The sequence below is a fragment of the Typha latifolia genome, chromosome 1 (genome assembly GCF_019914945.1).
Source record: "Typha latifolia isolate L0001 chromosome 1, TyphaL0001v2, whole genome shotgun sequence".
Lineage (NCBI taxonomy): Eukaryota > Viridiplantae > Streptophyta > Magnoliopsida > Poales > Typhaceae > Typha > Typha latifolia.
The window spans coordinates 6,654,726-6,670,942 of record NC_133086.1 but is presented as its reverse complement, the minus strand read 5'-3'; the positions used below and the strand labels follow the sequence as shown (position 1 = coordinate 6,670,942).

The 16,217-nt window shown below is 37.0% G+C and overlaps 1 protein-coding gene across 2 annotated transcripts; it reads left to right on the top strand.

Annotated features, from left to right (window-relative positions):
• Window positions 1–147: 147 nt before the first annotated feature.
• LOC140780630 (chromatin-remodeling ATPase INO80) lies at window positions 148–14,847 on the top strand. Of its 2 annotated transcripts, XM_073126303.1 has the most exons (23): window positions 148–589; window positions 1,290–1,377; window positions 1,645–2,513; window positions 2,607–2,807; window positions 2,925–3,035; window positions 4,474–4,904; window positions 5,043–5,151; window positions 5,228–5,308; window positions 5,570–5,742; window positions 5,846–5,971; window positions 6,174–6,335; window positions 6,433–6,490; window positions 6,971–7,201; window positions 7,771–7,917; window positions 8,032–8,592; window positions 8,703–8,960; window positions 9,214–9,321; window positions 9,922–10,016; window positions 10,144–10,300; window positions 12,301–12,504; window positions 12,886–13,017; window positions 14,145–14,406; window positions 14,506–14,847. In XM_073126303.1, exons 1-22 carry the CDS (start codon window positions 530–532, stop codon window positions 14,403–14,405), a joined length of 4,623 nt encoding a protein of 1,540 aa, XP_072982404.1. In that variant the 5' UTR covers window positions 148–529; the 3' UTR covers window position 14,406; window positions 14,506–14,847. The 2 variants fall into 2 exon arrangements, with proteins under 2 accessions (XP_072982404.1, XP_072982403.1); XM_073126302.1 differs by having other exon boundaries at window positions 14,145–14,847.
• Window positions 14,848–16,217: the final 1,370 nt, after the last annotated feature.

The following is a 16,217-nucleotide window of genomic DNA, read 5'->3' as shown; positions in this document are numbered from 1 at the left end:
TGATGAAGTGATATTTATTATTTGTGTTGTTATTGAGAGGACTAAATTAAGTCACCTAATCCCGTAAATAAGTTTTGAAACTCACTTAAACTCGTAATTTGACCTCCTCCTCCTCCTCCTCCTCCTCCAGGCTCCAGTTCTCCTCCTACTTCTATTTGGAAGGGAACACGATTCCGAATCCAACGCTCCCTAGGCGCACGTTAGCCCTGTGCCCTTCGCTTTCCTGCTTACCCTTACCCTTACCCTTACACTTACCCTTCTCTCTCTATCTCTCAATCTCTCTCTCTTCTCGCCTCCTTTCTTACGCGTTGGCACGCTCGCCATGCCTTTGTCCCCCACCGCTTCCTCCTCTCCCCTTAGTAGTTGTTGGAGTAGTAGACTACGAAGACCCCTGAGTCACGTGCCCACCTCACGTGCCGTCTCGCCCCTCTTCTCCTGTCTCCTATTTCCTTCGCCCCTTGTGCGCTTCCCAAGCCTCGTCTCTAGGGTTCGGCCTTGTGGGTAGGAAACCCTAAGCGCGCCCGCGCCCATGGAGCACCGGCGGCAGCACAGCAACGGCTTCTCCTACTCCAATCTCTTCAATCTTGAGGTAAATTTCACCGGGCGATCAGGTTTTTCTTTTTTAAATTTTGTTTGTGCTTTCTTGCGGCCTCTTCTGCTTGTTTTGGTTCCAAGATGGTTTCTTTGTGGTGAAAGTTGGGGTTTTGGGGTTAGTGGGGGTTAAATTTCTAATGGTTTTGGTTTTCCATGGTGGTTTGTGGATTTTTGTGTTTGTTCCTAGGTTTGTAGTTTTGTCGTCTTGGGTTTTAGTTGGTTCAATTAGCAGTTGTAGTTTTCTGATCTTCTTGATCTGCTTTGTTCTTATGATCGTGGAGGCAGTTGGTTTTCCAGTAATGCAGTTTGTTTTGTCTCTGGGCTTTAACCATGTAGTGAAATTTCAGTATTGATGCTTGTTTTGATTTGTTTCTTCAACTTAGTTACTTCGTAGTCCTCTTCGCTGGCTCTGTAATTGTTATTTAACTTCCCCTGAAAATAGGGCCACTTTCAAGCTCCAGCCGCCTATTAAGAGAATAGGTCCTGGTTCGATGTTGTCGTTGATCATGGGAATTGCTTGTTTGTCAATGCAGCTTGCCGTTTGTGATTCTGATTCTCAATTGGTTTTGATGCTTTCAGTTTTTATGCTCTTTTAATTGTTTTACTGTGTTTGCTTAGTAGGCTTATTATTTGTATTTAGTTGCTATTAAGGAGCATGTTCAATTCTATATCTTTGCCTTTGCATTCGTTTGCAGTCTTTGGTGAACTTTCAAGTCCCCCAACCAGATGATGCTCACGATGTTTATGAAAATAGTAGTCAGGATGAGAGCAGAAGCAGCCAAGGTAGGCTACTGTTTTATCTTTGCTTGGATTTCTTGCACCTTTTTGTTTATCTACTGTTTCTGGGAGAAGTCCATGTTGTTCATTTAAATTTGGACTTTGATATGGATTCACATTGTATCTTCTCTGAAGTTATGGCTGCTGTACTGTTAGTATCAGTATTAACACTGTTAGTTTTCCTTTAAGTGCTTTAAAAGTTAAATTTGATATTCACAACATCCCATGAGATGCTTTTCTATGGCATGTTTTAATTTGAGGCTTATCTTTCAGGTGAGGGAGCAATGCTAGACAGTTGTAATGGATCCATCACCAATAGGTCCTCGGATGTTACTAAGAGGCGGAAGACACATGTAGTTGAGCCTGAGGCTCTTTTGAGCTCTTCCACAAGGAAAGACACTGATAGCAGTGATGAGGGCAATGAAAACTATGGGACTCGGATATCTGAGGATCACTACCGTTCAATGCTTACTGAGCACATTCAGAAGTATAGAAGGGTGAGGTTCAAGGATTCTTCATCAGGATTGCCTTCTACTAGAACAGCAGTTCCATATCCAAAAAGGACTCATGGTACAAAAGTGAGCAAATTCAGTAATGAGCCTATAGTTTCTGTTAAGGAGGAGGCCATGTTACATGAGAAGGAAGCCTCACCGGAGTATAATGGCAGAGAGCTTGATGCAGAGTATGGTCGTAGTAGTAGGCTTGCTTCATCTGTTGATTCTGCCTATCTGGATATCGGCGAGGGAATTACATATCAAATTCCTCCGACTTATGATAAGCTTGCCACTCACCTTAAGTTGCCAAGCTTTTTTGATATTCATGTAGAGGAGCATTTCTTGAACGGTTCCTTGGATTTACGGTCTCTCGCAGCGATGGTTGCTGTGGATCAAAGAACTGAGGCCCGCAATCGAGGAGGGTTATGTGAACCTCAGTCACAGTATGACTCACTTCAGGCCAGGTTAAAGGCTGTTTCAGCTGCTAGTTCAGACCAAAAGTTCACTCTACAAATTTGTGATATTGGTCTTGATCCCTCCTCAATTCCAGAAGGAGCAGCTGGAAGGATAAGGAGGTCTATTATCTCAGAATCTGGTACCTTGCAGGTTTATTTTGTTAAGGTCTTGGAGAAAGGAGATACATATGAGGTTGGTTGAACTAAACATATCAGGGTTTTGTGTTTATTTTCCTTTTTAATACCAAGGAATGCTTTTATCTTATTATCTTTCTCTTGATTACAGATTATTGAGCGCAGCTTGCCAAAGAAGCAGGTGGTGAAAAAGGATCCTTCTGTAATAGAGAAAGAGGAAATGGAGAAGATGGGGAAAGTTTGGGTGAGTATCGCGAGAAGGGATATCCCGAAACATCACAGGATATTTATGAACTTTCATAAGAAGCAGCTAGCAGATGCCAAACGCTGTTCGGAAACCTGTCAAAGAGAGGTATGGAAATTTTTTTTCTATGTTTGCTGTTTTCAGTTGATCCTTTCACCCTCCATTTCTTCAGTCAGCAATTGGTGCAAATTCTTGTTTTGATGACCTTCTGGTTACGAAATCCAGGTAAAACTGAAAGTGAGCAGGTCATTTAAATTGATGAGGGGAGCTGCAATTCGTACTAGGAAGCTAGCTAGGGACATGCTGATATTTTGGAAAAGAGTAGATAAGGAGCAGGTTTCATCTCTTAACTCGATACATGAGGAGTTTTTCTTCTGCTACATATTTTAATATTGTTCAATGCCTGCAACTTGACTGGGATAACTTACATTGACTTCTGCAATACATCAGTTGATGTCAGTAGAATAATTGTTTGATCCTATTTGAATTGCACAGTTGATTTAGCTATTGCTGTCATTTTTTATTGCTTTTTCATCCAGTAGTAATTAAAGGTTACATGATTATACTATGGATGCCTTTAGAATTTAGATGATAAAAGAGAACCATAAAGCAGAGGTTTGTAGTTGTTTCCAATTTTCATCCACTGTTGTTTCTTTATTAATAATTTTTCCAATCTTGACTAGGTAAAGAACTTGCTAATTGCAAATTCTGACAGTCAATCTGCTTCAAGACCTCACATGATTAGTTTCATAATCAATATTTTAATATACTATTGTTTGGAACTAGTTATTTAGAATCAGATCGTGAGGTACACTCCCTACTTTTCAATCTATTAGGAGTGGGCCATTGATTGGCGATGTCGAACTGTAGTGTAATTTATAAGCAATAAATAATGTCATGCACACGTCCCTCCATCATTCACCTGGGCATACACATGCAAACTCCCCATATACTATAATTTATTATATTAGGGAAACTTTTTGGTTTTTATTCACTATTATCTGGGTATTCACTTGTCTGTAGGTTATCCAAGTTCTCTATTTGCTTTAATCTTTCATGTCCGAGAACCATGAAATTCAGTAGCTTGAATCCAAAAGCTTGGATTGGAAGTGTTAGTAAATGTGAATATGTCCTGTTTAATAGTCATCTTGTTTTCCGTTTGCACATTCAATTTTTGCACAATGATAAAGTAGTTGAAAATCGTGACTTCTATTTGGTGGTCCAAATTGGTGTAGTAAATGCAACAATGAGAAGGCAGCATTTGATAAGGAGTTCATTATTTAGTGATTATCACATACCATGAGCTTTTGAATTTTGCTTTGTGATGCTTTTGCAAAACTGAGAAGTGTTATAAAACTAGAAAACTCTGCAGATATCTATCTATCATCTTCCTTGTTTGGTGCAATTTTCAGTTTTTTAGCAGCCATTTTTCTGCTAAAGGTATAAAAGGCAACTAAGTGAATATTAGAACTCGGGATAGTCAAACTATATACAGTTAGCACAACAGTGAGAAAGCCATTGGGATGACAGAAGTCATGCAAACTTAATCTATTATCTCTTTGTTATTTCTTTTTGTTTAGATTCTAATCCCTTGTCAGTTGGCTCTTAGTTTGACTGATACTGTTTTATGGCATAATTACAGAAAAAAATACAGTTTTGATTGGTGAAATCAAGAAATAAAACCTAGAATTATATTTTCTGTCTTGACTCGGTAGGTACAATATATGATTTTAATGATAAACTTTTTCTTACCGGTTATTCTGTCTATTTGCAGGCAGAACTTAGGAAAAAGGAAGAAAGGGATGCAGCTGAAGCTTTGAAGCGGGAGGAAGAGCTTCGTGAAGCAAGAAGACAGCAGCAGAGACTTAACTTCTTGTTATCACAAACTGAATTGTACAGCCATTTCATGCAGAATAAGCCTACTTCTCAATCTGCTGAAGATATTCTCACAGCAGATGGCGAAGCTAAAGGGCCAGAAGAGGGATCTACCATTGCTGATGTTAAACCAGGGGAAGAGGAAGATCCAGAGGAAGCTAAACTAAGGCGGGAAGCATTGAGGGCAGCTCAACATGCCGTCTCCCAGCAAAAGATGAAAACAAGTGAATTTGATAATGAATGCTTGAAGCTGCGACAAGATGCTGAATCTAGTTTCCCAGCAAATGATTCAGCAATTTCAGGATCTACTAACATAGACCTATTAAATCCGTAAGTTATGCAAACATCAAACTAATAAGGAATAACCACAGGATAAATTCAAATTAAAAAGAAGCAAGACAATTCTTTTGCAGCAATGGATTATCTTATTTACAGCATGAAGCCATTGACACCATTTGATATTTTCAGCTCAACAATGCCTGTAACTTCATCTGTTCAAACGCCAGAGATGTTTAAAGGAAAATTGAAAGAATATCAGCTGAAGGGTTTGCAGTGGCTAGTGAATTGTTATGAGCAGGTATTTGGGGGATTATATTCTATAGTTTTTCTTTATCCCTTTTTTGTAGCTTCTTAATTTCTTTTTCAAATTTCAGGGTTTGAATGGTATCCTTGCTGATGAAATGGGTCTTGGAAAAACTATCCAGGCTATGGCATTCTTGGCCCATTTGGCTGAGGTGGGTTAGTTCACCATGTTGTAAGTTGTTTTGACAAGAACACTAAATTAGTTACTTTTCTGAGATTCCTTGTTTCACTTGTCTGATCACTTGTTTTCTCTTCTTTTTTCGAAATCAGTATTGCAAATCAGTTCATATGTTAGTTAACTATTCTTGTGACAAAATTGGCACGTCAAGTTTTCAAGGATTTATTTTAGTTGTAAACTTGTAATGAAGTTCCTTACCATAATTTGATTGCCCTTAAATATTTGTTTTAAGCAGGAAAAAAATATATGGGGTCCTTTTCTAGTGGTTGCTCCTTCGTCTGTCCTAAACAATTGGGCTGATGAAGTCAGTCGATTCTGCCCTGAGCTGAAGACTCTTCCTTACTGGGGTGGAACTCAAGAAAGGACAGTTCTTAGGAAAAATATCAATCCCAAGCGTCTCTATAGAAGGTAGACCCTGTAGAGCTTGAAATCTTGTGTTGTTTTGGTGCATCTGTCTAGCCTCAGCTCTTAATTTTTCCTCCATAACTTTTGCTAACTCGTTCAATATCAGGGAGTCTCGATTCCACATCCTTATTACTAGCTATCAGTTGCTTGTGACGGATGAAAAGTATTTACGGCGTGTCAAATGGCAATATATGGTATTAGATGAAGCCCAAGCAATAAAAAGTTCAAACAGGTAACTTGACCTGCAATCCTTAATTGCATATGCTATGCAATTATTCATGTTGTATTATGAATTTGCGACTTTACACCGTCTTGATTAAGTTTGGTTGAATTATTTCTTTGGGTTTGCAGTTCACAGATTGGTCTTTCTTCTGCTGTAGGTAGTTGAGCCATAGTTTTACTGTATAAACTTATACATTGTGATTCTTTTGTAGCATTCGCTGGAAGACATTACTTAGCTTTAATTGTAGAAATCGCTTGCTTTTAACCGGGACACCAATACAAAATAACATGGCTGAATTATGGGCGCTTCTTCATTTCATTATGCCCACCTTGTTTGACAGCCATGAACAGTTCAGCGAATGGTTTGCAAAGGGGTACTGCTTCATGAACTAATAACTTTTGCTTGTTTCATTCTTTGAACTTTTTGTTTTATCAGTCTCTTAATTCTTATATTTTGGTTTCTTGTACTAGTATTGAAAGTCATGCTGAACATGGAGGCACACTGAACGAGCATCAGCTAAATAGACTGGTGAGTGACATTGTAACTTACCAAGATCTTTATACTGATAATACTTCCTGTCAATTAGTGTTTCACTTCATATTCAAAGATATCATTACCCATTACCTGGGAATATTTTCTTGAGAACAATAAATGTACTGAGTTTAATAGTAGAAAGGATTAACACTGTTCATGAAAAGAATCTTTTGATATGCCTGTTCATTTCTGTGAAACTAAGAAATTAAGGGAAGAGTTCCATTTTGAAATATAGTGGTTGACACCGTCCTCTTTTACTTATCTTTCATTTGGTATTATTATCTAAATAGCACAATTACAGCCGTTAGTGAATGATACTGTTCAATGTTCCATTTTGCACTGCATTTTTTCCAGTTTGCTACTTACCTGGGATATTGTATTTATTCACTTATCGATATAATATCATTTTTGCAAAGTTGTACAGAATAGTAGCACTTTCAATTGTTAATTTTTCCTTTCCTTTTTGTCCAACAGCATGCTGTGCTAAAGCCTTTCATGCTACGACGGGTGAAGAAAGATGTGATTTCAGAGATGACTGGGAAGACAGAAGTTACAGTGCACTGTAAATTAAGTTCCCGTCAGCAGGCCTTTTATCAAGCTATAAAGAACAAGATATCTCTTGCTGAGTTGCTTGATGGTAGTCGTGGCCATCTGAATGAGAAAAAGATAGTCAACTTAATGAATATTGTTATCCAATTACGGAAGGTAACCCCGAGAAAAAAAAATTCGTGTTTATCCTACATAATCTTGATTGTATCCACTATGATTTAAAGGTAAAGTGTGAAACATTACAGTGTAAGCAAATTTTTTGGTTCATAGGTTATAGATATGTAGAACAACATATAAGTAAGTTATCATGTGTGCATAACCATTGTGTCTCCTACAATAATTCCAATAATGACATATCTGAACAATGACTACACAAGCAGATGGTTCATGCATCTCCTACAATAATTCAATAATGACATTCGAACAATGACTAAGCAAGCATATGGTTCATACTTATTAAAGTCCTAACAATTAGTCCCAGATTGCATGTTAAGAATAGCTACATTTGTAGAACATGTCATTGGTTTGAGTAGTTCAATTTAGATTACAAGATGCTATTCTTTTGAGTTGTTGCTATTTCCATTATAGTAGGAATATAGGAGCTAGATTTGTTATTAGTGCTTATGAAACAAAACTGGACAAGATCTTTTTCCATGACTTGTTCTCAGTTCTTTCATGTACTTTTTTTTTCTATCAGACTAATTTTCATCTTTCTAAAATTTTAGGTATGCAACCATCCAGAGTTGTTTGAGCGTAATGAGGGAAGGTCATACTTGTACTTTGCTAATGTGCCAAATTCACTTCTTCCTCCGCCATTTGGGGAGCCGGAAGATGTATACTATGCAGGGGATCAGAATCCTATAACATATAAGGTGCTTTTCTAAATCTACATGTTACGTTTGTATACTTTTTGTATTCTATCTGCTTAATAAGTGTCTCTTTCTAGTTTCTCATATGTTCTATTTGGCATCCCTTTTTGTTCTCAGCTGCCAAAGCTAATACATCAAGAGATCATCCGCGAGTCAGATTTGCCTTGTTCACTTGTTGGTCATGGTGTTCAACATGGATCTTTTGAGAGACTTCTTAATGTATTTTCACCATACAACGTCTATCAGTCTTCATTTGGACAGTCTAGATGTTCAGATGAGTCTCGTCTGACATCTGGAGTGTTTGGGTTTACTCGTTTGGTAGAATTATCCCCTGTGGAGGTTTCCTTTTTGGCAAATTGTTCTTTACTCCAGAGGTTATTATTCTCTGTAATGAGGGGTGCTAGACAGTTCGTTGATGAAATTGTAGACTTATTCCTGGATTCAGAAGATGAGGACCTTCAGTTCAATCACCGGGATAAAGGAAGGGTTCGAGCTGTTAAAAAGATGTTGCTTTTGCCAACAAAAAGTGAGTCTAGCTTCCTGAGAAGCAAGCTTGCAACTGGTCCAGGTGATGCTCCATTTGAGGCATTAGCCATTTCTCATCAGGATAGGTTCCTATCCAACATCAGGCTTCTGCGTGCAATATATGCTTACATTCCACGATCTAGAGCTCCACCAGTAAGTTCTTTTGTTCCATGAGTTTCTTTACTTAAATTTGTTTTCGTGTTGGCAACTTTTTTTTTCTGATATTTGACACCTTTGTAATGCTAATTATTCTACTCTGCCAGATAAATGTTCAGTGCCCTGACCGGAGCTTTTCTTACCAAATGGTTGAGGAGTTGCACCATCCTTGGACTAAAAAGTTGCTTCTGGGATTTTCGCGTACATCTGAATTTAATGGCCCACGAAAGCCAGTCGATCCTCATTATCTGATACAGGAGATCCACACAGATTTAATTACCCCTCGGCCTATTCTTGAGATGCCATATTGGATTTTTGGGTCTTCTCCACCTGTGCGAAGCTTTGATCCTGCTAAAATGCTTACGGTAAGCCTTTAAGTTATTTTTTTTGGTCCTCAATAACAGTCAAAAGGATATTTGGTCACACTTCAAATGAACACAATGAGAAACAAAAATCTAACTTACGTTCTTCCTCTTTTGGTGCTAAAGGCCATTCTGTTATGCTGTGGACTTCAGAGTAATGCATAAGATGGTGTCACTAGTCACTAGTGACTGTATATTTTTTATTCTCAAGAAGAGACTGATCATGTTGACCAATCTAGATTATCTTTTGTTGTAGGATTCTGGGAAGCTTCAGACATTGGATATACTATTGAAGCGACTTCGTGCTCAGAATCATCGTGTTCTTTTATTTGCACAGATGACAAAAATGCTAAATATTCTTGAGGTACTGTTTGTTCCTTCCAATGTTATAGTCGTGGCATTATCCTTCTTGCTAATTAAAATATCTTTTGATTTTAAGTTCTTGATATCGTGAATTGAAGTGATTATAGCTAGAAGAGCAATGTTTTTTCTCTTTCCAGTCAACTGAAATAAATGATTGAAATAACTAAGATGAGGGAATGATATTTTTCTGTTCTCCTTTTCAATTGGTCATAAGAAAGAGTGCCTAATGTAGTGTGACTTCAAGGCCTTCCACCATGCACCTGGTGTCACAGTATTTAAGTCAAGAGAACCTCTCTAGCAATGAGGTAAGGCTGCTTACATCTCCCCTCACAGTCCCCACATTGGTGGGATGTGGGAGCTTTGTATGTTGGGGCACACTACACCAACTAGTAAATGAACATCCATAAGATTGGCTCTTAGTCTTTGATGAACTAGATCATTTTTACTTTCTTTAGGAATCCAAAGCTTATTAGATGATTGAGATTTTGTTGTCTTCGTTTGAGTTTTATGGCATATGGTTACCTCTACCCAATATTAACTACCTGTACTATTGTCTATCACCAATATATGGTTAAGGATTTACATTTTAAGAATTTTGCAGGACTATATGAATTACAGAAAATACAAGTACTTTAGGCTTGATGGATCATCCACCATCATGGATCGCCGTGACATGGTTAGAGATTTTCAGCGCCGGTAGGCATTTGCTACGTTATTATGTGTATTTCATTTTTCATTATTACATGATAGCCAAAAAGCTTGATGGTGGACCCATTGATTCTCTTAAATCTGATGTCCGACTTATATCTCTTTCTTGCTACAGGAATGATATATTTGTCTTCTTGCTAAGCACCAGAGCAGGAGGACTTGGTATCAATTTGACAGCAGCTGACACTGTTATATTCTATGAAAGTGATTGGAATCCAACATTGGACCTGCAAGCGATGGACAGAGCACACCGTTTAGGACAGACAAAAGAGGTTAGCAAAATTAATATTTCTTTAATTGATGAATGCATGTTTTTTGAGGTTCTAGAAATCTCTGACATTTCTGCAGACATGAACAGATATGAGTTAACCATATTTTGCAATTCATTTGTGGAATCATGTATTTTAGACCCTTTACTAGCAACTTGAGCGAAAATGTTGCAAGCGTAATTATAAGATAATTGTACTATCTTTTTATCTCTTCCTGCTTTAAGTGAATATTTACGTATGGGTTATGGCCATATACGAACCATGACCTGTAACTCTGGCAAATAATTCTATTAAGTTTGTACAAATACAAGATGCAATGTGAAGTTGACAAATTATACGATAATCCACTTTTTTCTATTGCATTATGTTCGTTAAGTAGCTGTTTGTTGTTTTATACTGATGTGATTTGGACCATATCGGATCACCTCGAAATACATTGGGCTCAATAGATCGGGTCTAATTATCTTAATTATTATATTTATGTAATTTAGTCAAGTCTTAGTAGGTTATGGTTTCTTAATTTTCTTGAAGAATAAGAATTTTGGCTGTTGCGTTCGAATCCAGAGAAGTTGCGTCCGCGCCCTGCATATGTTTGTAAATACAGAGAATGTGATTTGCTCGTTCGAACGCAGGAAAGTCGTGTTCGGATGGGCTGTTCGAACGCCTACATAAGTTCGCACATACAGAGAACGTAAATTGCCCGTTCCAACGCGCTTGACTCCATTCAAATGCACTCGGCGAGAAAGCTTGTATTAGGCTTAGTTTTTCAATCATTTGTTGGATAGGCTAGCCTCTAAATATGTGGAAAGTAGCCTCATTATGAAATTATCGATGAATATTAAGTTAATTTTCTTCTCCTTTAATCTGAATCTTCTCCCTCCTCGCTTAAACCCTAGCCGTGTGCTATCTCGACGATGGTTACTTCTAGCCTCTATCGACTATCAGACCTTCCCTCCTCCTTGGAATACCGACCACTTCTCCTCTCTCTTCCTTCACTGAACGACATCTTGTGCAAATCCTACCTATAATCCACGTGCACTCCATCTCCTCCCTCGTCACCGCCACCTATTATCTTCGTCTCTACCGTAACTCTACCTATTTTCGCCTTAGCTACGGTCTAAATTTGCGAAGGGCATAAATACCAAAAACGTATACTAGAAAGATACGGAATGAACCCATCTGTTTTCGTAATTTTCTAGCTACGAGAGAATATTTGACAAATATTTTTCTCCAACTGCGTAGACTGCTTTCCTGTACCCGAACTTGATCAGGTAGCCGAATTTGGGCTATAACATATATTTCTATTCCAACTTGAGTGTTTCACTGTATAACTGGCATGGAGCGATAGTGTTACGTGAATTAGTCTTTATCTCACTTAAAACCTCAAACTATAGCTTGTAGTCATTTTCTAGCTTTTGTCGGCTTGTCTAGCAAGATGCAGGTATCATTTTGCTTGTGTAGGTGCTTATAAGGTAGACATGTTAGTATCAAACAGTTTCATGGTTTGTTCTCTTGTTACTTTGAGTTCATAAGGAACTTGTTAGAGTCTAACTAAGATTAATTTTCATTTGCATATCTGGAAAAATATTTTCATAGCAGATGGATGGATCATTTTCCTATGCAAATTACTTTGATTGTCTATAAGTGTTGTTGAAGGGAAAGAAAGAAATTTTGGGTCATGGAATCTAGTTATTGGTAAGCTGGTTGATTTGTCGGCATATGTTGTTGGTGTTATTTATTGTTTATTTCTGAGTATCTGTAAAATAGTTTGTGCTTCTAATCTTTAGGATTGAGTATGTTTTATATCTGTACATTTTGTCCTCTTTTAGTTCTATACTGTAAAAGGCTGTTGAAAGACAGGAGAACATTTCACTGACATCTTCTGGAAAAAGTTCTCTCTGGATACTACATTTGAATATCAAATCTGGAAATAAGCTCTTCTATTGTTGATCTTTAATTGTATATTTATTCATGCCTATAATATTGCTTATTCTGCTGTATAGGTTACTGTATATAGACTGATTTGCAAGGAGACAGTTGAAGAAAAAATTCTTCAAAGGGCAAGCCAAAAGAATACTGTTCAACAGCTAGTAATGACAGGCAAACATGTTCAGGGTGATCTCTTGAAACCAGAGGATGTTGTGTCTTTACTTCTTGATGATGCCCAATTGGAGCAGAAGTTAAGGGAAAGGGAAATACCGGTGCAGGTGCTTATTATTCACTTTTTTTTGTTTGAAGTGTATCACCTGCTTACGTTTTGTACAAGCAAAGTAATGCTATTTTTTGCAATTTGATTGACCATCATGGATTTTAGAAAGCATACAATTTGAAAACATTATATATAAAATTAAATACATCAATTCAATTGGAGGTCTGTCCGCAGATCTTTTATTTAGAAAAGCTACTCGAAGTCCTTTCTTACATAATATCCTGATGCTGACTGACATGATAGATTAGATCCATGAATCTTGTAGTTTATTAACGTTCCCATATCCAATATATGGCATAGGAGCAGCAATTTATGTAAATTGCTGAAAGCTTGGTGCTACTAAAGGCTCATCCTACTATTTCTTTTTCTCTTTGGTCAGGCCAAGGATTGGCAAAAGAGAAAACGAGTAACAAAAGGTATAAGAGTTGATGCAGAAGGAGATGTGACGCTGGAGGACCTCACAAATCCTAACTCCGAGGCTGCAGTGCAAGAAGATGCAGCTAACAAAAAGGTACTCCTCACAGACCAGATAAATATAACAGCGACCAGAAAATAGTTGATTTGGGTACTCACTGAAATATTTGGAGTTTATTAGCTCATAGGTGGAAAGTTAGTGAGAATTTTTCCAACATATATAGGGATTTTGCTGCAAATCATTTATTGATATAACAAATCTTGTAAGACATGAGTCAACCACATAGTTTTCCTATAAGCTCTTTCATGTGATACTCTTTATTAAGTATTACCTTCAACTACATTTTTTTCTTTTTGGCTAGGAAAGCTAATTGAAACTTTTGATACAATTTGAGCTTTTGGATATGTTTGTTGTGAAAGTGGTTCTTACTGACAACATTACATGCGATGGAAGAGACTACAGATATTAAATTGTGCACTAGAGTAAGATTTAATAGATAACATATGGGCTATCACTATGAAATCAATTCTGATATATAGGCTCTGTCACTATCTAATAGCATAATCATTAATCCATATAGTAGCATCTATAGGACAAGCTGTACAAGTAATCACCCATGACTGTTATCCACTGTAACTATAACATGAGAAGTCCCTAATTTGATCATTCATGGTTGTCATTAATAGGTCAAATGATGAAAAACAATCAATCAAAATACTTGATATGCAAATTGAAATAGGAAAATAAAAGGCGTCATTTGGTTGAATTCGACATAAGAAACTCATGCATCAAGTTTTATTCACCTTCTTACTTCTTACCTTAAACATATTTTGATTTACCGTAGAACCTTCTAGTTCATTTTAGACAAGGAAATTTATTGTAAGGATCAGATGCTTATCCTGCTACATCCACTATGTTAGCTGATGCCTACAAGATATTGAAGCAGTTAGTATATCAAGTCTATGCTTCACAGTGAAGGATACAAATCGTAGGATGTCTAGCAATAGAAAGTGATTAAATTTAGTCTGGCCGTCGTTGAGCAAACTTTGATGGGGTTAGCACTTGCCCTGGTTGTTAAACTTCCTGTTGAAAACTAATATGCAGATCTTGCTGAAACCTTTATATCATGTGAAAAGTTCACATGTGCATTCCATGATCACATCCTTAATAAGTGTTTATTTTTTAAGGTAGTTCTATAGCCTCATTGAATGATTTTAATTCAGAGAAAATCAAATTCCGAGAAGAAAGCTTTAAAACCTCAGGGTTCTCAGAAGACGGACAAGATTTCGGATCTTCCTACAGAAATCAATGAAACTAGCCCAATCGGAAGTGAGGAAGATCACATGATCCAAGAGAAGCCTAAAAGAATAAAGAAGTCAACAAAGAGCATTAATGAGGACATTGGACCTCTTATTGGTTCTGCTGCCAGTATACCTGCGGGAAACTCTGATGAGAATCATCTATCTTTCACTACAGAGCTGTGAGGTAGGAAAGGATGCCTAGTGAAATAGTGCTCATTCTCTAACCGATAGAATTTAAAAAGAAAACGAAGAAGTGGACAGTGATTATTCACATGTTGGTCAGGTGTAAGGTCGCCCCAAGAACTAAATAGTTTTGAAGAATTTCATGCTTTCAAGCAGTATCTCTATGAGTTCAACTCATTGGCAAAGACCACAACCCTATCTGATGATACCGTTACGCCGCTGGTCCGAGCGTTGAAGAATTTCTACTTAGATGGCAATGATTATTCAGAAGCAAGGAATAATCAGTGTTATGTATTGTAGAACAGTCGCTGCACAGACTCAAAGGTTGAGATGTATATGTTTACAGGTAATAGGTGCTCGAGTAAAATATTTCGGATGTATTTGTACAAGTATGAAAAATGTTAACAATTTTTTGATGAGAAAAGGTGATGATATTTTTCCAGCTTCAGCGGCTGTTGGTATGCACGATAGTAGGTGAAATGCATAGTCAGTTTTTATTCTTGTTTTACTATCCAAGCTTGAACAGACTGTTTTCTGTAAATCTATGTACAGGTGACCTTTTGTTTCAAACTTCACTACCCAAATTTTTTTTTTTAATGACAAACACATGGCAGTAAAAAGTATTCGCCTTACATTCATTCACACTTGTTAAAATCTGGTTTGCTCTTTGCTGTTTTGCTGAATTAGTATCGAGATACACTCATAAACTTGCAACATAGCACTATCCTTGTCAGATCTCCCTACTGATGAACAGAAAATTCACTTATCTTCCTTTTGTGAGGGAAAAAAAGAGTCTTTGACTATTTAAAGTCTGCCTCTAATGAACTAATTAGTAATTACTTTTACATGTCTAATTTATTTCAAAAGTTAAAGTACTAGACTATGTTTTTAAATTACCGTTTCAATCAGCGACTTTTCAATATAAATTATTGATTAGGTTAGTAATTTATAATTTTAAAAATTTTAAAATATTTGTCATACAAGTCACTTTACAGATAGTGACTTTTAACTATAAGTTGCTGATTGAATTAAAAACTTATATAGAAACTTTTGTCAAAGACTAAACATGCGATAATAAGTTTTTAAAACCACATAATTTTATATTTAAGTTTTAAAGTGCAATAGAGCATTTATACATTTGGGAAGACTAATTTAGTTAAAATTCAAAAAAGAAAAAAAAAAAAAAGAACCCTTGCCTTCTCGTCACTCCTTATAATTGAAGGGCTATTTCTCTACATTTTGACAACAATATTCTCTCCTTTTCTTCTTGTGATCAGCGTAGTTCTTCACAGTTGCGCACATCATACTCTTTGTTTCACAAGATGGAGGATGAATGCCAACACAACCTTGTATTCATTTCTGCAACAAAGAGACCACTTGTTCAGTGATCTCTCATCTTGTTGCCGTGACGTCGATAGTGTACCTATCAGTGAGTGCAAGCTTCTATCGAGTGTAAACTCAGCTAAATAGCCATCCCATTTCTTCTTGGCTGTTACGGACTTGTCTAATTTTTTCTTCAAATGATGATCGATGGCATGCGTTCCAAGTAATCATTCATGCTCTCTATCGTCAAACTACTCCTACCTCTTCGTGCTTAGTCGTCTAAGTGTGCTCTCTTGCCCATCCTTATAATTGACGACTTTCTTAATTTCCTCTAGTGCTATCTCGTGTTGTCGCCTTAGCCTATAATAAGCGTGCTCGGTAGTCTATTCAAAAAAATAAAATAAATAAGAATAACAGTTAGAATGTCCTCCATTTCTATGCTTGAGATAACAAAATAAAGAAGAGAATAAGAAAGATCAAGTTCTGGGA